Below are 24,005 nucleotides of genomic sequence, written 5' to 3'. Positions count from 1 at the left end.
AAGAGTGTTCAGTCTTTTCTTTCCTTACACTTGTCTTCTGGATGTGTTTGCCAGGTTCTTGGTCATACACCAGTCTTTGGGCCACTTTTCCAAACCAATTGCTTTTCAGTTGCTAGTGATTGTATTCCAGGGTTTACGGTTACTGTGGCAGTTGTTTCAGACAGCTGTGTGTCAGCCTGTTACCCCTTCTTCATCCTTCTTTTCTTCCTTCCTTCCTTCCTTCCTTCCTTCCTTCCTTCCTTCCTTCCTTCCTTCCTTCCTTTCTTTCTTTCTTTCTTTCTTTCTTTCTGTTCATGGGCTACCAGTATGAAATAATTGTTTTCAGAAAAACTTATATATAATTTGGTACCATGCTGAACAAATAGATTTATTAATATATCTAGAGAAAACTAGTCTTGCTTGAATGTTGAGTACGCTGTTGCACAACATTGAATGCTGATCTCTTATGCAGCACTAGTTTGTGTCTTTGGGACCGATCCATAACTCCTTTCTTTTGTTGTGGTAGAACTGTATTGATGTCAGCTGTGGCACAGTTTCTCTGTTTTGTGCATTAGAATAATCAGGAACTTGAATATTTTAGCAACTTTTTCCTCTATTTTTATTTTTTAAGATTTGTTTATTTATTACATGTATGGTGTTCTGTCTGCATGTATGCCAGCATGTAAGAAGAGGGCACCAGACCTCATTACAGATGGTTGTGAGCCATCATGTGGTTGCAGGGAATTGAACTCAGGACCTTTGGAAGAGCAGGCAGTGCTCTTTACTGCTGAGCCCTCTCTCCAGCCCCCCTTTTCTCCTTTATTACTTACACATTCACACTTCTTCCATTTTAATCTTGTGTGTTGCATGTGTGCCATGGGGAGCACATGGAGGTCAGAGAATCACTGTGGGAGCTGGCGTCTCCGTTCTGCACTTCTCTGCTCTCAAAGTCTGGTTGTCAGGCTTGGTGGCAAGTGCCTGACTCGCTGAGCCTCCTTGCCAGCCAGCCGTCTGTTATTTTGTTTTCTGAAGATTAATCTGTATGTGTGACTGTATGGGTTTATGCCAGATGCGTATGCATGGGCAGCTGTGGAGGTCACGGGTATCAGATGTCCTGGAAATGGAGTTAAGGGTTTTGAACTCCCCAACGTAGGTGCTGGGAGCTGAACTTTGTGACCTCTTGAACAAGTGCTCTTAACCACTGAGCCATTTCTCTAGCCCCCACACCCTCAATTTTCTTGATTGAACTCTGCAATACCAAGCACACCAAGCATTAATAAAACTCACTGAGCCACCTTGCACGAGAATGAGCTGGGTGTGGTGGCACTTGGCACTAGAGAGGCAGAGGCAGGAGGATCTCTTTAAATTCGAGGCCAGCCTGGTCTACAGAGTGAGGTTCAGGACAGCCAGAAAGTCTGTCCTGAGAAACAAAACAATAATAATATTGTAATAAGAACAATAAACAATGAATGAAATGTTTGAGTGGATGAATTTGAAATGTTACTTTCTCAGAAGAAAGTTATACAGTAATTTTCACATTGATTCTTTCTTTCCCTCCAGAGTTTCATTTGTTTACATATTTTAAACCAAAATATTGGTGAAAAGTAAAGTATTTGGCATATAGTATTTGGTTTCATGAGTGTTAAAACTTGGAAGTAGAGTTTTAAGCATCTGTTACTCGGGTAGATAATTTAACATCTTTGTTCTCAGTTTCCTTATCAGTGAACTATGAGTAGTGGCCCACCCCAGCTCTAAAACTGACTATAGCACACACACACCCTGCGAGTTCTGAGCCTGCCGGGAAGTTCTGGATTGTGTTTACCACTCTCAGTGTGACAGCCCGCTTAGTGAGCCATAATTTTTTCTTGGCTTTTGTCAGGTTTATTAGACTTTCAAAGGGGCAGTTTTAGGTTTCATTAATATTTTTCTATTTTTCTGTGTTGTGTGTCATTTTTATTTTAATCTCTGTTATAATTGTTGCCATCTGGAACCAATTTTGCTCTTTTTTTCTAACTTACATGAGAAATTAGGTTACTGATTTAAGATTTTTCTTTTCTAACTTAACCTGCATTTTACAAATGTTGATACATTTTTGTTTTTGTTCATTTCCAAGTATTTTGTAGTTTTTCTTATACGTTCCTTGGTAGCTTAAGATATTTAGGAAGGTGATTATTTTCCAAGTTTCCTTCTGTTCATCCTGACGTATTCTTGTGTGACAGATAGGTTGCTGTATGTGCTCAGCCCTTTGGATTTACTGGCATCTGCTCAGATGAGGTTTGCCCTGACGAATGTTATATTTGGGATCTCTCTTTGAGTACTAGGAATTGAACCTTGGACCTTGTGCCTGCTAGTTACTGGGTGGAATATTTGAAACACTTCTTAAGTCTGACTGGTTTATAATGAATGCTGTCCAAGTTTTCTCTGCCCTTACTCATTTTGTCTAGTTTCTCTAGATGAGATTCTATAGTGATCTTTTTACAAAATCAGTTTTTTGTGAGCTCCTTTTCCTGCCCCAAGCCCAGCTACTGACCACATTTCTGATAACCACTTAAGAGTCCCAGATTTCTTTTTAGCAGACTGTCCCTCACCAGAGACAGATTCTCTCTAGTTATTCTCACAGGTTTTAGCTTATATTCATAATCTTCAGACTTTGCTGAGTACGTTTTCACTGTCTTGTATCAAAGCCGTGGTTTAATTTCTTTCTTTCTTAGCCTTTCTTGTCATATTTTTGAGACTTCTTTGGTCTGTGTTTGTCCTTGCAGACCTGGAGGCAGCTCTCTGTTTCCCTTCTGTTTTGTGTTGATGTAGGAGCTCTCTGGAAGAATGAAATGGAAAGTCTTTAGTATCCCACCTTGACAAATTTTAGTATTTTACTTTCTTGCCTTAGGGTCTTTTGTTTTGTTGCCTGCCCAGATATAATTACTGTCCTTAATTTATTCTTGTTTACCTATTATGTGTGTGTGTGTGTGTGTATATGTACACATATATGCAATACATAGAAGGGCTAATGTGTTCTTAAACTTTATATGAATGATATACTGTTACTTCCTGCTATTTGCTTTTTCTATGGAGCATTTTATTGTGGAAATTTTATTATACCTAGTTCATTATGTGCCATGAGGAAGGAGAGAGACAACACTTATTGGTTCTAAAGATGTTATTAAATCACACAGGTCACAGATGGATCAGACCTGCAGGACAAGGACTCAGGAGCCTTGTTTCCCCTGAGAGTCCTGAACAGGGGCAAAAGCGAGTTTATAAGCATAAAAATCACAAACGTCTGTTGCCAAGTTATAGTTAAAATTTCCATCAGTCAGAAATCAAAGATTGGGACTTTTCCTTAATTCCATAATTGTCAACGAACATACTGTTGTGAGATAATGCTCTTGTACACTGTAAAGATTTGCCACTCATATTGGTTTAATAAAACACTGATTGGCCAGTAGCCAGGCAGGAAGCATAGGCAGGGTGACCAGACTAAGAGAATTTTGGGAGGAGGAAAGGCAGAGATGCAGTTGTCAGTCAGATGCAGAGGAAGCAAGATGAGAATGCTACTCTGAGAAAAGGTGGCTAAACATAGATAAGAATTATGGATTAATTTAAGATATAAGAGCTAGTTAATAAGCTTGAGCTAATAGGCCAAACAGTATTGTAATTAATATAGTTTCTGTGTGATTATTTGGGTCTGGGTGACCAGGAAAAGAAAGAACAGTCTTCATCTACAACATACAATGCAGACTTTTCCGTCCAACCAATCAGATTCATTTGTTCCATCTGTTGTTAAGAACAGCCATAATGTTTCTAGAGAACTAAAGATGCATAGAGACTGTTTCTATGGTTAAGGGAGGAGGTTATTCATCCATTGGAAAGTTCTCAGGTATAATGGAGTCTAAAGTCAAGCTTCTTTTGTCTGCTCCCTTCATTCCCTCTTGTCTTATGACTAATGAAATGAGTCTTCGTCTAGGGGCTCAAGTAGGGGGTTGTCCTGTGCCTTTAGAATCATGAGCTTGACAGTGCCCGTGTGGTCTTGACAGAGCATGCAGTGGCATAGACAGCGTAGGTGACAAACAGTAGAACAAGGAACATGTTGATGATGGTTGTCAGTTAGGGGACCAGTTGAAAAGTAATTCATACTAGTTGGTACTTTGTTTTCTTTCCTCCTTCCTAGTAAGGATATTTTCTTTTATTAGGGTCTCTCTAATAACACGTGAATGGTAGGCATAGAAGCAGTGTGTTTCTCCCAGGGCCATGCATACATCTCCCTCCCTAAAGAAAAGTAGGCCCAGCCACGGCAGTTTTACAGGACCACTTCAGTCAGTGTATCAACTTGATTTTCTAGAAAAGACATGGAAGAATGGAAGTGGGAAATGTCTCTGTTGGTTTGTTTGTTTAGGACGTGCAGGTTATGATTCTCCAGTGATTAAGACTGATGTCCGGAGGGTGGTAAACCCTGCAATGCTGCCTCTGTCAGGAGGGGGACAAGTATAGGAGGTGTCCTCCTAGTGCAAAATAAGCCTGTAGTTCCCATATACATTCTCCCTGCCTCCTCTTTATAGTATAGGACTTGAGGCACAATATGAACTAATACACAAAGCTCAGGCTTGTCCTTCTCAGAGAAATGTCCTAGGGAGAGGCAGGGTGTCAAGCCAAAAGTACAGGCAAACCAAGTTGATGGAGGGCTACCAAGAGGGTAGTTTGGTTTAAGGCAGCCCATTTGGTGTTAGGGAGGCTTAAGTGCTGGAGTTTGTACAAATTGAGGAGTAGGGTGATATTTGCTAGAGGGTAGTTGAAAGAGTTAAAACATATTTCCTCTCCCTGGAGGTCCCCCAAAGTTAGGTTGGGCATGGAGCTCTGGAAGATGCAAGGGGAACTATTAGGTGTTGGGTGAGGCCGCTAGTGTGTTTCCAGACCACCCTGACTTCAAATAATCACACAGAAACTATGTTATTTAAATTACTGCTTGGCCAACCACTTAAGTGTATTGCTAGCTAGCTCTTATATCTTAAATTAACCCATTTCTATTATTTTATATTTTACCATGAGGCTCCTGGCAAGGTTCTGGCTGGCGGCTTGCATCTTTCTCCTTTGGCAGCTCCGTGGCTTCTCCCTGACTCTGCCTACTCTATCTTCTCCAGCCTGGCTATATTTTGTTAAGCCATTAGCCGAAAGTAGCTTCTTTATTCATTAACCAATAAAAGCAATACATATACAGAGGACTTCCCAGACCAGTTAGAGTTGATGGGGTACCTTCCTTGAGGACAATCCCAATGTAAAAGGGAGGTTTGGGGTCTAGCCAAAGCCAACAATCCATTGTGGGGTTAGGATGGGTAGCATTCAAATAAGCATATGTAGCATTGATGATCCCAAGCAGGGGTGATTTCTCCAGCAGAACAGTATCTGAAGGTGGAAGGGGGCATTGACCATGGGGTTGGAGTTGTTAATGCCTGGGACTCCATTGGTCTGGTTATGGCTGGGGCCCCTTAGATGTGATGATGGCTGGGGTCCCTTAGGTCTAGCCTTCTTTGATAGTAGACACTGGGGCTGGTGAAGGCTGGGCCCCATAGGTCTGATCATGGCTGGGTCCCTTAGGTCTGGTGATGGCTGGTGCCTCATAGGTCTGGACTCCTTTTTTGGGGAGAAGAGGCTGATCTTTTATTTTATCAGAGGTCCTTTGGGTCTAGGAGGACTGGGCAAAACTGGCTTTCTGGATGGTGAATTCTGTTCTTGGGTCTTTGCCTATCTTGTCTGTTCTGATTTACCAGGTTAGCCCTGTGTCCCATCTTTTTAGAGAAACAAATCCCAATGTTTAAGGATAATTAATGTGGGATTGCATGTCCTGGGAACAACACAGAGAGAGTTTTCTTCTATGTGACTATCTATGTGTTCATCACTATTGATTCCCCATCCTGGGGCTCAGGTCTCACATCCCCAGTGGTCATGCTGAAATTGACCTTGGTGGTACATGTGAACCCCTTTCCCTGTCTCCCTCAAAGTTGTCTTACTGCTTCCACACAATGGTCCAACCATGTTCAGGACCTTTTTCCTTTGGGGGGGCACAGAGGGCCTCTGATGAATTCAGTGGGAGGTGGTGATGGCTAGAGTTTGGCCCATGGTAAGTTTGTCATCATTTTTGACTAGTAGTACAGTGACCACAATAATTTGTAGGCATGGGGGCCAACCCTGGGTGACTGTGTCCAATCTTTAGATAGATAGGCCACAGGTCTCTCCAGTTTTTGAGCCAATACTCCTTTGCCACCCCCTGATTGTTTTCTACAAACAACTGAAAAGATTTAGTTATATCTAGAAGGGCAAGCCCTGGTGTTTACCGAAAAGCTGTTTTAAGGCATTGAAAGCCTGTCTGTCCCCTATTCAAGGGACCTTCCCCTCCTTTGGTGGATTCATAGAGAGGGCTGGCTATTTCTGCAAATTGCAGAATCCAGAGGTGGCGATATTCCACTGAACCCAGGAATTCCCCTTACTTGCCTTTTGGTTGTAGGTTGGGGTATGTTGGTTCTGGTTTCAGTTCAAGCTGTTGACAATCAGTGCTGCCCATCTTTTATCCGGGACCTCAGGTATTCGACCTCTCGGTGTAGAGCTGTGCCTTTGCAGCAGACACCTTGTATCCTAGCTGGTGCAGGGTCCAGAGGACGTGGTGGTCAGGTCGAGTCAAGACATTCCTCTTCTCCTTTGCTACAATTAAAAGATCGTCTACATTTTGGAGGATATTGACCTTGGGGTGTTTTTGGTGGAACTCAGCTAAGTCCTGGTAGAGAGCTCAGCAAAGCGTGTGGGGGAGTTCTTAAAGCCTTTTAGTCTCATCCAGGTCAGCCTTGTAGTTTGAGCTTCATGTCTTGTTTAATAAAATCATTTACTGTGTTAAACTCTGAGAAATACTTCCCTCTAAATAATTACCTAGTTTAGTTTATTTTTTATAACAGCAAGATGTTTTATTAGAACATAAGGCTTATGTAAGTTTCCAGACAAGCCGTTCAAAAGGATCACATGCTTTTCTTTTTTGAAAAGGGAAGTCTATACTTGACAGCAAAGCCATAGTGTTACTAGCGAGGGCTATAATGTTGACTTAATGTTTCCTTTGGTTTAAAAAGTCAAGCCTGATCAGTGGCTCTCAACCTTCCTAATACTGTAGACCTTTAGTACCCTTATGTTGTGATTCCCCCATCATAAAATTATTTTCTTTGCTACTGTAATTTTGCTACTGTTAGGAATCATAATGTATTTATAGTTAATAATATAATCTTTATTCTCTGATGGTCATAGGTGAGCCCTGTGAAAGGGTCCCTTGACACCCCTCGAGGGGTTTCAACACACAGCTTGAGAGCTGCTGATTTAGAGCATTTGAAATAGGTTAGACGTGGCCAAAAGAGCATCTTTTCCAGAACTGGCTGGATGCTTTTAATGAGTGCAATTAGCTCATGAGAAGGATCACAGATACCCAGTGGTTCTAGAACTTGGGAGACCGAAGTAGGAGGGTCACTCGCACAAGTTGGGGCATTTGCGACAAGCCTAGGCAAAATAAAGGGAGACCCTGTTTCCGAGAATGGTGAAGGGATGGGTCCACAAGATAAAACCACCTTCCCAGTCAGAAAAACAAGCATAAGCCTATATCCACGAGAGAGTTCCCTTCAGAGTTTTATGCTAAAATCAGAGGAGGAAGGGAATACAAGTAGAGAACTCGATTTTAAAGAGGAAGATTTGCTCATGTGTGTTTAATCACCAAGGGCTGAAATCTGGGGTTTTATTCCATGATGCTTTGTGAGACTGTACCCATTACATGCAAACAAAAAGTGAAGATTTGGCAGGACAGAAGTGAGCGCTCTAGATCTGATCAATTTCAGTGCTTTCCATGGTCTGGTGAGAGGAAGCCTGGGGCTTTGTCAGTCACAGCATCGTTTGTTCAGAGGCTAGGATTGGGCTGAGATCCTTTAGCAGAACTGTGCAGATCTGCAGTGCTGGGGACCACTTGTCTTTTAAAGTGTATCTATATGGTAAATTTTGTTTATGAAACAGACTTTATCTGTTATTGGGTATCTGATAGTCGCCGTTCTTAAAAGGATAATCTTGGAAGCCAGCAATGACTATGTGAAAATAATGTGAAAAGAACTTACCCAGTTCTTGTATGTAACAGGCACTGATTCTGCCGGCAGCCATTGGGTTTTCTTGGTGGTCCTTCCGAGCAGCTGGCCAGCCTGAGTTTGGCCTCTAGCCTTATTTCCTGCTTCTCTTTCTCAGTGAAGTCTGGTTTGCTTTTCAGGATGACATGAGATAGGGGAAGCTCCAACCCTACACAGTCATATTGCCCAGGCCTGCCTTGTGGCTTGTCATTTTCTTATTGATTTGTAATGGCTTTCCTTGTTGCATTTTTATAGTGGTGTTAATGTTTTTAAGTTCTGTAATTATAATTGATGAACTTTATTATATATTCCATATTCACTTCAATTCCCCTGTTTTTAATTCTTTTCATTTGTTTACTCAACGAACCAATTACTAAAGAAATTAGAGCCAGCCACTCTGTAGGCAACTGAGCTGCTACAGAATCATGACTGGTGTGGTTGTTTTTACTCTTTGGGGGGCCCACCACCTAGCCTAATGGAGTCTCATTCTTAGTTATGAATGCCTGACCTTAGCTAGGCTTGCTGCTAGTCAGCTTTTCTTAAATTTTCCCAGCTACCTTTTGCCTCTGGGCTTTTTCCTTTTCTTACTTCTTTAATGTCTTTGTTCAGTCTTACACCATGACTGGCGGGGTGCTTGGCCCCTGATGTCCTCTTTTCTTTGTTCTCTTGCTTCTTCTTCTTCTTCCCAGATTTCTCCTTCTATTCTCTTTGCCTGCCAACCCTGCCTGTCCTTGCTCCTGCCTCGCTATTGGCCATTCATCTCTTTATTGGACCATCAGATGTTTTAGACAGGCAAAGAATCACAGCTTCATAGAGTTAAACAATTGCTGCATAAACAAAAGTCAACATACCTTAAAATAACATTCTACAACATATGACCTCTGGGAGCTGACTTTCCAATGGAGGAAAGACATAGTGAACACTGACAGTATGTTGGTGATATGTCTATGCAGTGTAGATACTTATATTGTACATGTGGGGTATGCTGTGTATGATGTGAGGATTTCAGATCTGGCTCTCGGTTTTGCACAAGTTAGGCCTTCATAGGTCCTCAGACCATTTACAGAGGTAACAGAAACTGGGCTCCCATATTTTCCATTTGGGGTTTTAGATAATTCCTAACTGTGGCCCTTGGGAGCTCAGCTATGCCCAGTAGAAATACTCAGTCATATTCTTGAAAATAAGTGTCTTCTTAGAGTCTGCTTTTCTCCTCTACCATTGTGTTCCAGGAAGTGCTGAAGATGACCTCAGCTGACTAAGGTAAATTTCAGTATAGCAGAAATTCAGGATTTTCCGTAGCCAGACAGCTGTAGTTCTGTATACTTTCCTGTGTTTCCTGGGTGTGGAGACACCATGACCACAGCAGCTCTTATCAAAGAAAACATTTAATTGGTTAATTGGGTGGCTCACCGTTCAGAAGTTAAGTTCATTATTATTGTGGTGGGACATGGCAGTGTGCAGGCAGACATGGTGCTGGAAAAGAGCCAAGAGTTATACATCTTGATACACAGGCAACAGGAAGTGAACTGAGACACTGGGTGTGGCTCAAGACCTCAATATGTGTGCCCACCCCCACAGTGTCACACTTCCTGCAAAATCATACCTATTCCAACTAAACTACACCTCCTAACAGTGCTACTTCCTAGAGCTTGTGGGAGCCAGTTACATTCAGACTATGGCAGGGTTGGGTGGGAGCTAGGGAGGGACTGCCGTGCTCAAGTCTTCTTAGAGATAATCTACTGATGGAATTTCTATACTTACTTACTTTATAGATGTAGATTGTTATTGTAGCACTTAGATTCTTGTTTAACCCACTTTCCTACGCTAAGGTAGTATATGAATAAGCTGTTCTTGTACCCTGTGCATTTGAGAATTCTCTTTGCTTATATTTTATATCAAATCTTGGCTTCTTCATATACTGACTTTAAGTAGCATATGTTTTTCTGTGATTAGAAGTAATATATGGAATATATAATTAAAGTTTAGAAAAATAAATATGCTCCTCAAATGTCCCTCTGGGCTCTAAATGGCCTGAACTTCTTACTCAGTTTTTATTAAACTATCTGATTTTTTTACTTGTCTAACTTCAGCAATTCCTATATTTCAGAGAATCATGTTTCAATAAATAATTTCATGGGGCTGTACAGTTGGCTCCGTGGTTAAGAGCCCTGCCTACTTTTCCAGAGGACCTGGGTTCCATTCCCAGCAGCCACAGGTCTATAACTTGAGCTCCAGGGGTTCTTCTTGCCTCTGGAGGTGATGCACATACATGACCATGTAGGCAAACCACCCATATACATAAATAAAATAAAAATAATTAATTTTTTTTCTTGAAAAAGTCCTTTGGGGACAATGAAATAACTCAGAAGGTAAAGGCAATTGCTTAAAATCTTGGTTTACTCCCTGGAACTTACAGAAGAAAAGGAGAGAAGTTACTCCCACAAGTCTCTGGGAAGGCTGAGGCAGGAAGATTGATGGAAGTTTGAGGCCAACCTAGGCTATAGGGAGTAAACAAAACAAACAAAAGCCCACGGCTCCAAGTTCTTTGTGGACTCTGACTCACTCTCACTCATCAGTCTCAACATTGTTTTGAGGTCTTGTAAAAAGCTGATGCTGGGCACTGTTTTCTAGATCTGCTCTTCGTGCTCCTCAGGTGATATCAGGTGTGTGAAGTTTGTAGTCAGTTCTGTTGGTGCTCAGCCCCTATTCTTTGAAAATTGGATTATGTCCTTTAAGTCTGACTTGAGACTAAATTTGACTTGTGACCATTACAGAATTCTGAGTATTCTTGGTTTCTTACTGCAATTTTTCTTATACTCTAATTTTTATTATTCTTTTATCTATTGTTAAGTCATTCTACTTTAAATCTATCCTAATCATCATTTATTTTCTTTTGAATCACAATTTCTCCCTGTAACAGCCCTGACTGTCCTGGAACTCACTCTGTAGACCAGGCTGGCTTTGAACTCACAGAGATCTGTCTGCCTTTGCCTTCCAAGTACTGGGATTAAAGGTGTGTGCCACCAAGCCCAGCTACTTAATCTTTTCTGATTACTAGTTACCGATTTAAAATATTCAATATTTGAGCAGATCTGTGAACTCCTTGATCTAGTCAAGATGGGGTGGGTGTTCCATGACCTCAGGTAGCCTAATTGTCTTTTTGTCATCTCATTGGCCCATCCAAACAGTTTCCTGTAGTTAGGACTGAAGCATTCAGTGGAGTCTGGTGGCCACAATGAAGAAGTAGATTGGCTTCTTTTGTCACCTTTGTAAATAATCATTACGTTCTCACGATGCTTTTCTTCCTTTCTTAGTGGAAGAGAAAGCCAATACCTACCTCCTCCTTGGCATGTGCTTGGACTCTTGTGCACGCTATCTGCTATTCTCCAGGCAGCTATCACAGGCACAAAGAATGTATGAAAGAGCCCTGCAGATTTGTCAAGAAATACAAGGAGAAAGACACCCACAGGTAAAGGAGGAAGGCCGTTCTGAGGAATAGAAAAGCTGCCTGGTGGTGCAGCTTTGAAGATGGGCCTTAAGGTCACAGGCTCAAGGCTGTGGCCAAGTTAGTGAGATCCCATTTTAAAATGAGAGATGGGAAGAGTGGTAGAGAGCTTGTCTAGCATCGGTGAGGCTCTAGATCCAGAGCCTAGGATCAGTTACCAGTGTGGCCAGGCTGAACAGTGGTGAGGGTATAAGGTTTACATGCAGTCTGCACACTTTCTTTCCACCGGCTCACTATTGCTTCAAGGAGGGTTTGATATTGTTGGTCAGTCACTGGCTCTGTGTAGACCCTTTTATATGAGCCATGGTGGTTTACACAGCAGTCTTTATACAGGACAGGTCTAACCAAGTGTGTGCTTCCAAAGCTTCAGAATATGCAGTCTCATGTATCACAGGGGACACAGACTCCTAGTGAGAATCTTATTGCTGGGGAGTAGACCCAGGGGCTTTGTACTGGCAAGTGCTCTACCCCTGACCTGAATCTCCACACACCAATTAGAAGCAATACCATAGCCAGACCGTGGTGGCACACACCTTTAATCCCAGCACTCGGGAGGCAGAAGCAGGTGGCTGTCTGTGAGTTCGAGGCTAGCCTGGGCTACAAGAGCTAGTTCCAGGATAGGCTCCAAAGCCACAGAGAAACCCTGTCTCTAAAAACCAAAAACAAACAAGAAGCAGTACCATAACCACTGCATTACAGAACTGTCATCCATACTAGTCAGAACCTTGTAAGTAAATGTTAGTTAATGAGTATCTTTGCCTCCTGTGTTACTGTGGGAGGTGAGGAAATAGGGACTTTAATTTTTTTTTTTCTTTTTGGCAGGACTAGGGATTAACCCTGGGTTCTCATAAATTCAAGGCAAGGGTTCTACCACTGATCCATGGCTATAGTCCTTAAAAAACAACTTTTAAGACCACTATTACAGAACTTTATATGGTTTATCAAAGCAGGCAAAACAAAGCCTTGTTAGAATACTAAATGCAGAATTTAGTTCATCTCTTCTTCTGGCAAAATACATTCTTCGGGTAAAGAGTAGATGCTTTGTCTGAATGCCTGCAGCCCACCATATAGAACAAATGAGAGTGAACATGGAATGTTTAGGACTTAATTCAGATAGCCTGAATGAAATTTGGAGCACCAGCTACCTCTTTCTCGGTTTCGAAGTCTAGGTGATGTGTTTCTCCAGGGGCAGCGGTCATGGCAGGAACGCTGCTGTGCTGCAGGGAGGTGCAGACGCACTCCCCAGTGCTGCAGAGTGTGGAACTGACACTGTCTGTAGGAGTGTGGATCAACAGGTGCCTGCAGTTTGCCCCTCTAATTTTGAGGAATCCTCATAAAGTTGAAAACTGTGTGTGTGTCTGTGTGTGCAGTGTAACAACCTTCAGGTTAATGCTCTGTGTTGGTGTATTTGTAAAGAAAAGGATGCTTTTTCTTCTTCTAGACCATTGTGCTGATGAGTGACTTGGCTACTACTCTGGATGCACAGGGCCACTTTGAGGATGCCTACATCTATATGCAGAAGGCGTCAGACCTGGCACGAGAGATCAATCACCCTGAGCTGCACATGGTTCTCAGCAATCTGGCTGCCATCCTGATACACAGAGGTAGGTAGAGCGGAAACAGACCACCTTCTCAGAAAGGCGTTGCTGAGCTTTGACGTGAAACAATTTTGGGAGGGCAAATGGCAATGAAGAAAACCCTAAATCGGTGGTTCTCAAACTGTTGTGACCCTGTTGGGTTAAACCTCTTTATAGGGTCACCTGAGACTACCAGAAAACACAGATTTACATCACGAATCAGTAGCAAAATTACAGTTAGAAAGTAGAAGTAATTTTGTGGTTGGGGGCCACCACATGAGGAATTAGAAAGGTTGAGAGCCACTGCCCTGAGTTAAAAGGTTGGCTAAATAAGGGCAGAAAATGCATTTGTGTTAAAGTACTATCTTGCTTACTTCACACAATTTCCACAACTCTGCACGACGACATGCAGAGACGTGAAGGTGGAGAATACTCTCAGGCTTAGACACAGTTCTGGCTCTGTAGCGCTTACATTGTTCTCACAGGCACAGGTCCTCAGCGCTATCAGTTTCCTGCTAGTCCGTATTACTCAGGTTTCCATAAACTTGGGGTTATTGCCTCTATTGCATACACCACAATTGTGAAATCTTTGCCCAAGGGAAAGGCCACCATCATAAAGGGCACTAGTGATTCCACAGCACTAAGTACCTAGAGCTGACACCTACTCTAAGTTCATCTTCTCGAAACTAATTGTCAGTACGCATGATGAGACAGCCCCCAGTAAACCAAACACACATCCTCACGAGGAGTGGGTTCTCTTTAGTCACTCTGAAAACACATTTTCTTCTCCCCTTTCTTTGGGTTATTTTAGAACGATACACACAAGCAAAAGAGATCTTCCAGGAAGCACTGAAGCAAGCAGAGCTGAAAAGAGATGAGGTTTCTGTACAGCACATCAGGGAAGAATTGGATGAGCTGTCAAGAAAAAGTAGACTTTTGACTTAATTTTGTTAAGCTATGTAAGTTCATTTTGTTGTAGAGAGGGTAATCTCTGGTAGCCCAAAGGAGTGACTGTTCTTCCATGTCTGGATCCCAAGCGGTGGTGTGAATCATTGTTGGAATTCAGCTTTCTTCAACTCAACCTCGTGGAAGGACAAGTATACACTGCCACTTTTATTTCTAAATTTAGTTTACTTTGAGATGGGCCTCCAACTTGGAGTCCTCCTGCCTCGGTCCCCCAAGTGCTGGGACTGTGCCTGGCCCTACTTGTGTGTGTAAAGTTGCAGCAGCTTCTACCCTGTACTGACAGTAACTTATGAGGGCTTGGTGTGAAGTGCCGCTTCCCAGTACAGCGTGGGAGAGGCCGTCCATCTGGTCCGTGAAAACTGTAGTAGACTCTTAGGTGGCCACATCCTCCACGGTGTGGTCATTATACTTTCCCTAAGATTTTGGTTCCTGCTTTCTCTTCTCTATCCATTTCTGGCAAACAAGTTACTTGTCTGATGGCACAGGAAGATTTTGGTGAGTTCTTTTATAGTCTTTTATTGAAGCATTGCAAAATTTAATATGGGGGAAGATAATAATTCTAGTTGGCCTCTAGTAAGCAGCATTCACATCTGAAGTGGAAATTAGGCACTTTGTCACCTGTCTGGGCAGTGGGCTTCCTTTACAAACAGTCACACAGTAGTGTCGAGCTGAACCCGGTAACAATACTGACAGCACTGGTGCATGCCGTTGGCAGTGTGGAGCCACTCACCTGCATCCTACTTAGCAGCACTGGCTATTTTGCAGTCTCTGTATTCATGCCTGTTAAGTGGGAAACCAATTAGATTCTTTGTCTGATGACTTAAAATGAATTAACTGTTATGCGGTAAAAAACTTACTAGTCACTGCCTCAGAATACACAATTGGACGCCTTTACCTCTACAGCCTGGCAGATGGCCACTGCCCGAGAGAGAAAAGATAGGTTTTCTGGGTGCCCTGAAGGAACAGGTGGTGTTGGCATCCTCATGGAGACGGGTGACGTGAGCAGGACTGGCCAATGGGCTTTTGGTTCCTATGTTTGTACTGGGAGAATCTTCGTAATAAACTAGAGGCTATACAATATTGTATGTATTCTAACAATCTTTGAATCGTAGAAAAATAACTTACTGAGAGGAAAATTCTAAGGCCCAGATCTTCAGAAGTAAACCAGAATAGTACGTTGTGCAGGGAGAGTTCTGACATTCTCCATCTACGCTCATTTACCACTTACTCCCTAGCTAATGTGATCCCATCAGTGAAGAATAACGAGAGAGAGTTCAGTCACCTTTTGTTTGAGAATGTTTTACTATTTCATAATTCCAGAGTTACCAAAAGTAAAGTCTTAGGATTTTTAATCCTCTGTGGTGATCCACCTCCGGGTCCTGTGGTGTGGCTGGGAGACTGTAGTTCTCAGATGACGGTCCACGGTGCATGTGCCGGGAGCACTCATTTGCACTGTTATAAAAAAGGCAGTGAGACAGAGCGACTGATCTCCTTTTACTGATTACAACTTTAAACAATTTACATTTAATTTCATTTGAACTACACCATGTTACTGGAGTTTTCAGGGCATAAGGGTATGTAAGACAGAATCACAGCATATGAAAATTTAAAGTGTAGTATAAAATTTCTCCCTAAATAGACTGGAAAAATTGTCAGAATATTACCTCTACTGGAAGACCGTGATTTAGTTGTATGTGCATGTGTTTTTATATATATATAGTGTTGGCCCACAAAAAATGCTATGCTACACTTTGACTTGTGGCTGACTTCCTCCCTTAGTCTCACAGTAAGGCAGACCTCCCCCTCTCTAGGTAAACTCTGAGGATTCTGTTCTAGTTGTTTTGAACTAAGAAATGATGCTGGATTTCATGCTGTATTGTGGTGAGCATGGAACAGTCTTCTAGGCTGATCTATCCTAAACTGAACCCAACCTGGAACAGTGAAAGACCCTCAGGGTCAGTCCTCATCATCATTTATGACTTACTAAGTTCTAGGCTATGACTGAAACTTCGGGGGGGGGGGGGGCTTTAATCAAACTTTAGTCTTCTGTATGTTCATGACTATTGGAAAGGGACACTTTGGACACTTGCAAACTTAACAGGTGTTAAGAATTCTGTTTCATTGTAGCCTTGGCTGGCCCAGAACTCACCTTGTAATCCAGGCTAGCCTTATACTTTTAGTGATTTGCCTGCTTCTGCTTCCCAAGTGCTGAGATTAAAGGTGTACGCTACCACGCATGGCTAAAGTTTAAGATCTCAAATGTCTGTCTTTATTATTACTTGCTAAGTTATATGAGCAAATTTGAGCCTGTGTCTCCATCTATAAACAAGGGTGGTGGTGGGGAATTAGAAACCAGTGGTACAGATGCTAAGCGGGGCTCAGGCAGTGGTTCTAGAGACTTTGTCCTGTCTAGTTCTCAGTGGCATTATCCCCAAACCACTAAGTGTCTGTACGCAGTGCAAGAAGCATGTACACCATGATAAAGCTGTGTGAAAACAAATCTAAAAACACACCAAGTAATTTTTAATAAAAACGTGATCCTCCAGTACCATAATTTAAAATTCAGTCTTTAAATTACTTGCACCTTGAAAACACTTTACTCGTGTTCTGTAGAAGCAGAGTAGGCGCTGATGCAGACAGGAAAGGACTGTGTTCAGTGTTAGTTCAGGATGCAGCATAAAACAAGCCTGGAAGACCAAGGTTCTGTACAGATTGTTATCTTTTTAACTCAGCCAGATACGTATCAAAGTAAAGAAAAGTTTCTATTTCTTGTTTGAAACCTGAGACACGAAGACTCTGAAGTCACAAATAATGTACTGTAGCTATGGACAGGATAGTCACATTTATTTCAGAACAAAAGCTTTGTTGGGCTGCATCAAATGCAGAATACTTAGGGGCATGGTTAAATTACCATTGTGCATAAACATTAAGGTATGCCTCAAATAAGCCTTTAAACTTTAAAACTGAACTCTAACATACCCATGCAGTAAGTTTGTTTTCAGTGCTACTAATGAAAGCAAAGCCTGCACTGGACTCACAATGACGTTCTGCGCTCCTGCCCTGTGACCTCATTCCGCCTTTATGACAGGGTATGTGTTAAAACCTAAACATTTTCACAAGATTTACCAGGAAAGTTGAATTTAGAGGAAACAAAAGTACAATGCCCATGACAGCCAGTACTGTATAACTGTGCTGTGTGAGGTTGTTTTAGAAGGCTGGGGTTAAAAAGATAGACAAAAAATTTAAAAAATTACCCCCAATGTTGATGTGCTGATTTAAATTTAAGTACACCAGATACTACAGCAAGGGGGATACACTGCAAAAAGGTCATCTATTTACAGAAGAGTGATTTAAAGACATCATGGTTTCCTTTACAAACAGGAATTGTCCACTTTTAAAAAACTCTACACCTAACCCTCCACTGTTACAATCCATTGAATTGCCTGTATTAGAGGCAGGGTGGTTTTGTTTTTTTCCCCATTTGATTTTCAAAAGAATTTCCATCATTTCTTCTTCATCTGTGGCCCTGGCTCTCCTGAGAAGTCTCTGGGCACAAGTCATAGGAGGGCAGAATTTTTTTAATCTACAATTAAAATCAGAGCCAGTTTCTTCCTGTGCACAGGTCAGTCGTCACTATCAGACAGTGTCTCATATTGCGCTGAGAGCAGCGGGGCAGGTTCCCGCTCCCAGATGCGGTTCTGCTGATGAGGAGCTGCTTGGTTGATGGCAGACGGGGCACACGCAATTGGTGTTGGTGGTGTGCTGCTGAGCATCCGCAGGGTCAGAGGGTTGTAAGGGAACTGAGTAGAACCTGACAAAAGGAAAATGAGATTTTTAGTGTCATTAGCGTCCAATGCAATATTTATAGGATGGAACAGAGCAGGAGTATTACAGAAAATGGTCTTGTGATGCCTTGATAGGATAAATAACACAATTAACCACATGGGTAGTAGGGATAAGAAGTCTGTGCTATCTCATCATGCATCTCCACGGGGAATCCAAGTAGAGAGCTACTGAATATTAAACTCTAATTGGGGGAGCCTAGCGATACTAGTAACTTTCCAATAGAAATGCAGTTCTCAGCACGTGGTAAGTGCCCAGAAGCTTTAGCCAGGCTGTGTGACCTCTATACGGTCTCACCAGGCTGACTTAAATGTGTATGGGATTTAAAATTGGACACATTAACAAGAGCACCATTTTCTTTTCCATTTCTAGATTGCTTAATTGTTCTTTCCCCACAGTTCCTCCTATCATTGTAAGCCAAAATCATAAAACATACATTTTATCAAGTCCTAATATCCTAATATCTAATTAAAAAAATTATTTCCCTAAAATAATGGAACAAAGGAGGTAGGAAAACCGCTGGGTGAAGGAAAGCAGGAAGGGGTATGAGCAGGGGGAGAAGAGAACCAGTGGGAGGGCCCAGGCATTTGTGTGACGATGCAATGACAGAACACTTTGTTGTAGGCTGACCTGCCCACTAATGTGTGCATTGCTTCTGTGGGAGATTACTAATGCATAAGCCTTTTATACATGGCAACAGAGGTTGAAAAGAGAGACCTTGAAGTGTATAGATAAAATAACTATGAAATTGTAGGCATGCAGAGGAAGGTCTCATTTCAGATTTGGGGGTGGGGAATGCATAAGGGAAACAAAAATATAATTCTCTGAACCTCTAAAATCTACAGCAGATACGCCAATCTTATTTTTTAATCTTCCTTTCAAAAACATGGTTATTTTTTTGAAACATTTAATTCTTGTTTATATTGTGTATGATATTTGTTGGGCATGCTTGTGCCATAATGTAGGTGGAGGTCAAAGGACAACTTTTGGGGAAATGATTCTCCTCTGCCACCTTTATGTAGGTGGATTAAACTCAGGCCATTAGGCCTGCAGTTACTTTACAGTAAAGCCATTTCATCATCTTGCTGACCCGCGATAGTTATGTTTTTAAAAGTTCACATACACATGCATGTGAGACATTTGTGGAGATGTAAACCTACAGGCATGCTAGCTTTTGTTACAACATTTTGATTTCTTAGTAAAAGCTAAATGTGAGAGACATTTTGGGTGACATTTCATCTGGGTAAAAGTTCATGGAAGAGCTGAACCCAGACTTATTTGCAATTACTGGTTACCAACCAGCATAGTACAGAGATGGCAATGTATGGATCACATAAATATAAATGGTCCTGTGAAAAGTAGATCCAAGTAATGATAGAGAAAACTATAGTTCTGCTGGGCAGTGGTAGAATTCAGGAGCCAAAGGCAGGCAGATCTCTGTGAGATTGAGGAGAGCCAGAGCTACACAGAAACCCTGTCTCAAACACACACACACACACACACACACACACACACACACACACACACGAAAGGAAAGGAGGGAGAAAGGAAGGGAAGGAAGAGAAGGAAGGAGAGAAAACTACAGTTCTTGCCCAAGCCATAACATCGAATTCACAAGCAGGTAATATTAACAAAGTACTGACACAAAATGCATCTCGTTTTTATCAGTTAAGTGAGGCTCCTCAACACTCCCCACCTGTTGAAGAGGGCCTGTCTTCCCAGGCCCATCCTGGTGTCTGCCTGTGGTAATCACCTTCTGAATGTACAGAGGAGACTGAAGAAGGCCGCTCAGTTCCTAAGTAGCTTTGCCCAGGAATAGGAGATTTAGACTTCCGGCTGTTTGATTTGTTGATCAGTTTTGGTTTGCATACTCCTGAAAGTGAAATTCAAGTTACTATATTAACTACTGATCAACAATTTAACTTCTCAGTGACAGCAACAATGTCTACCAAAATGCTGGTTATAATGCCAAGTGAAGCACCATGGCGGCAGCACGAAGGGAGCTGTCTGTGAGGTGGAGGCAGGCACATCACCTATAAACTCAACTGGTAACCAAGGACACCCTGCTGGCCTCCCGGGGTAGGTAATGGTAATAAACATCTGCTTCCCTTTGCCCCTGCCTCCACCTCAATTTAAAAGGAGCAAGTAGAGGACTTGGGCCACTGGAAGTATGTAAAGGACAGGCTACAGCAGATACTCTTCAAGTCTCACTGGCTCTTTCTATTCCTCCAACGACTGGGCTCTATGACTAAATACTAAATATTTAAAGAAGCCACTTAGCACATTTTTCTCTCAGCCCCAGCAGTTTTATCCTACCCCAATTGTGCACAACCAGTATCATTTTAACTGCCTATAGTTGCCAAGAAAAACACAAATATACAACCAATAAAAATTAGAAGAGCAGAATTAATACTTCACTTTCTAGAATAGTGAGTTGATATTGTCCAAAGGTACTATGTCTTAAGTTATAGAAGGGAGAAGCAAACACTGAACATTCATTGCTTTTCCCCTTTCCTTAGCCACAGAAAGAGTTTTACCTGAAAACAGGGAACAACCATACGAGGTAACTTGATATAAATACTCTTTCTGTTGGCTTGATTTATAGGTTGTAAATGATCTCACACCAATATGTATCTTGTGTTTGCAAAAGACTTGTTGAGTAATATCCGTCCATCCAATGGCTTTGTGGGTTCAAACAAATCTTTAAATCAGTTCTTTTGTCTGAGGTGTGTGGAGTAGGGGTGCAGGTGTCAGTGTTTCCTTCTGTCCTGCTGGTTCGAGGGATCAAGCCCAGGTGGGTAGCACTGGTGGCCCATGCCTTTGCCATTGTGGGGTTTTGCTTCCTTTCTGTGGTCTCTTCTGTGACTTACAGCTACACTGAGACTCAGCCATATTTATTAGGACAATAAATGACACAGCAAAACCCAACACTGGGACTGGAGAGATGGTGCAGTGGTTATTAAGAGCACTTGTGACTCTTGCCCAGGACCTCAGGTTAAATTCCCAGCACCCACATGGTGGTAGCTCCACTTCCAGTGAATTCAACAACACCCTCTTCCAGCACAGGAGTTCTCAGTGATCCAACAGAGCATTGAACCAAAAACCTTACCTGAATGAGGTGATGGGTCCCCTTCATCTCTCCGCGTCTCACTGCTGGTCACAACTGAGGTGCTGGCACTACCAGGCACAACTCCCACAGGCTGGGGCATGACCACACCATGGTCTTCTACTTTATCATCGAAACTTCCCATGAGAGCCTTTCTGATGATGTCTTCTAGACCAAGATTATTGGCAGGATCGGCAAAAGAATGGCTTCTTGAGCTAACTGCACCTGAGGAGACAAGGCAGGGTACTGCTGCTTGTTTCTGAGGCAGATCATAGCACAGGGAAACAAAGAAAACCTGGGCTCTTCAGCTTGGTGAAGTTCAGCACTCAGACACCTGGCACAATGCTGAGAAAGCTCAGTGAGATGCAGCACTCGGTGTCCTCCCTACTGTTTCTTTGTAGTGCTCAGTCTTCAGCAAGGATTTAGAACTCTTACCTGATGTTGTAACTGCTGGCAGATTGAAGATCTCAGTTCCTGGCTGTGCAGCTGCTGTATTCAAACAAATCTTTAGGTTAATTGAGATGAGATAATCATGATACAAAGTCTCAAGAAATTCTAGAATAAAATTAACTCTTTGATTTTTTACATTTCATTATGTGGAAATGAGGTGAAAATACCTTTCTTGGGGCAGGAGAATATTAAGAAATAAAAAAAAAAAGATCAGGTCATATTTGAGGTAGAAAACTCAAAACGCAAATAAGAATTCACAAGAGAGAGATGTTACATTCCTGAGAGCAGTGCATACAAGCAGGAAAAAAGTCATTGCAGAACAGGAATCCAGGTTTCCTAGGGATGAAGGTGTGGGCTTCAGATACCCCTGAGAAGTACCAAAAGATTCTGCCTTGATCCATTATTATTAATTCTTGGTAACATGTTATACAACTTATAATTTGCAACGTGAATAAAAGAAACACCATTTTGTGCCACAAGAGGAAAGGACCTAGATAAGTTGTTTCTATCCCTTCTTATTTGTTGCCGAGAGCGTTAAAAGGGAAAACGATTTTGGAAGTAAGCAGGTGCCTGAATAAATGGTGCTTGAGTACTGTACACTATGGGAGATAGACTTCTGCCTGAAAACGAGAGCCAATCTGTAGAAAGAAACGGCAGGGCTGTGTCCGGCCCCCGGCTAGCTTTACCCGAAATAATTACACGGAAACTGTATTCTTTTAAAACACTGCCTGGCCCATAGTTTCAGCCTCTTATTGGCTAATTCTCACATCTTCCTTTAACCCATATTTAGTAATTTATATAGCACCACGAGGGGTGCCTTACCAGGAGAGATCTTAACCTGCGTCCATCTTGGAGAGGAGCAGCATGGAGACTCACTATGGAGACTGCCTGAAGCGTCTCCCCGACTCTACTTCCTTGTTCCCACAATTCTGTTCTGTCTACTCCACCTACCTAATTTTCTGTTCTTAAAGGGCCAAGGCAGTTTTCTTTATTAATTAACCAATGAAAGAAACATAGACAGATAACTCTCCTCCATCATAAAAAGCCCTCAGATGGTCTTGGTGCAGTGTGAGACAACCTTGTCTTAAAGGAAATGCGGCAATTGCTTACGAATGATGGAAGAGAAAGCACTGGAGACCTGACTAACAGAGGAGGAGGAGAAAGGAGTAGATGAACAACGGGTTATGAAGAGCAGGGACCTTCTCTTCATATGGTGTGGGGAGCAGAGTGGGTGTTCAGTTTTATAAAAGACCGATGGACTCTAGATAAAATACAAAGTTGGGCTGGATGGTGGCAGCACATGCTCTTAATCCCAGCTCTCAGGAGACCTCTCAGTTCAATGCCAGTCTGGTCAACAAAGCAAGTTTCAGGATAGCTAGAGCTGTTACACAGAGAAACAGTCTCCAAAACAAAACAAAAAAGCCAGTTGTCAGACACAAATACAAATTCAATGGTTTTCAGTATGAAATTGAGTTTTAAATGCCCCCAAATTACAGTGTGTAAGGGAAAAGGTGTTGAGAGCCCTGGAGAAAACAAGGGACAGGTTGAGCTGAGGAAACCAGAAATGGCCCAAAGAGACAGGATCTGAAGCAACAAAAGAACTAACTCTGCCAAAGGGAGGTGGCGCAATAACAGCAGCCACCAGGAAAGTGGATGCTAAAGAATACCACTGTTCTGTCCCACAAGAACAAATACTGAGATACTGAGTCGAAGCAGATTCTTTGGCTTGGTGGCTTTTGGATTTTCAGCTCTATTTGCCAGTAAGGACTCAGCTGTGCCCTAGAACCACTTTTTTTTTTTTTTAATATAAATTCCTTTTTCTATAGTGAGAACTCTTACAATTTAAAAAAAATCCCATGTTCTTGGGGCTGGAGAGATGGCTCAGTGATTAAGTGCTCTTCCAGAGGACACGGGTTTGATTTCCAGCATTCACGACAGCTTACAGCCAGCTGTGCTCCAGTCCCAGGGGATACACACAGTCCTCTGTCCCTTGCAGGCATTGCACATGTAGTACACAAACATGTAGGCAAAAACACGAAAAATAAAATAATCCCAGACTCTAACACAGTTTTATTAGTTTTGGCCTTAAAACTCCAACACACTATCTCCCATCAACAGATGTCAGATTAGTAAATACCTGTTAAATGACCAGCTAGCTGAGGACAGTGTGAAAACATCAACAGAAAAGCTGTCCAGTGGGCTTCATAAACTCACAGCGTGCTTTATTAAGAGTCTCCTCCCCATTAGCCAGTAAGATCAAACTAGGGACTGAATGGTCCCAACAGCCTGCTGTTCCTTGGCCTGTTTGTCTGTGTGCTTGGAACGGTGTCTCTAAGTTAAGAGGTGGGGAGCCACTGATTTGTTCTCTTGGTGACTTTAGGGCTGTGAGTAGATGAGACTTGAAAACGAGACCATAGGCTTGTGATGTAGTGCTTCTCATGATAACA

At 42.2% G+C, this 24,005-nt stretch overlaps 2 protein-coding genes across 19 annotated transcripts in view; one reads left to right on the top strand and one right to left on the bottom strand.

The window, feature by feature from the left end:
* The window catches only part of Ttc19 (tetratricopeptide repeat domain 19), a 32,938-nt gene extending 16,528 nt beyond the window's left edge, over positions 1 to 16,410 (top strand). For both annotated transcript variants that reach the window (XM_038324757.2, XM_038324756.2), the window contains 3 exons: positions 11,426 to 11,580; positions 13,058 to 13,220; positions 14,005 to 16,410. In XM_038324757.2, the coding sequence (XP_038180685.1) occupies positions 11,426 to 11,580; positions 13,058 to 13,220; positions 14,005 to 14,138 (452 nt within the window). In that variant the 3' untranslated portion in view covers positions 14,139 to 16,410. The remainder of the gene's footprint in view (positions 1 to 11,425; positions 11,581 to 13,057; positions 13,221 to 14,004) is intronic.
* Ncor1 (nuclear receptor corepressor 1) overlaps positions 15,443 to 24,005 on the bottom strand; it is a 162,619-nt gene continuing 154,056 nt past the window's right edge. For all 17 annotated transcript variants that reach the window (XM_038324739.1, XM_038324736.1, XM_038324741.1 and 14 more), the window contains 4 exons: positions 21,544 to 21,597; positions 21,112 to 21,333; positions 19,699 to 19,875; positions 15,443 to 17,970 (listed from right to left, as the gene is read on the bottom strand). In XM_038324739.1, the coding sequence (XP_038180667.1) occupies positions 17,783 to 17,970; positions 19,699 to 19,875; positions 21,112 to 21,333; positions 21,544 to 21,597 (641 nt within the window). In that variant the 3' untranslated portion in view covers positions 15,443 to 17,782. The remainder of the gene's footprint in view (positions 17,971 to 19,698; positions 19,876 to 21,111; positions 21,334 to 21,543; positions 21,598 to 24,005) is intronic.

This window comes from Arvicola amphibius, chromosome 4, assembly GCF_903992535.2.
Source record: "Arvicola amphibius chromosome 4, mArvAmp1.2, whole genome shotgun sequence".
Classification (NCBI taxonomy): Eukaryota; Metazoa; Chordata; class Mammalia; order Rodentia; family Cricetidae; genus Arvicola; species Arvicola amphibius.
This window is presented reverse-complemented; position numbering and strand designations above follow the sequence as displayed.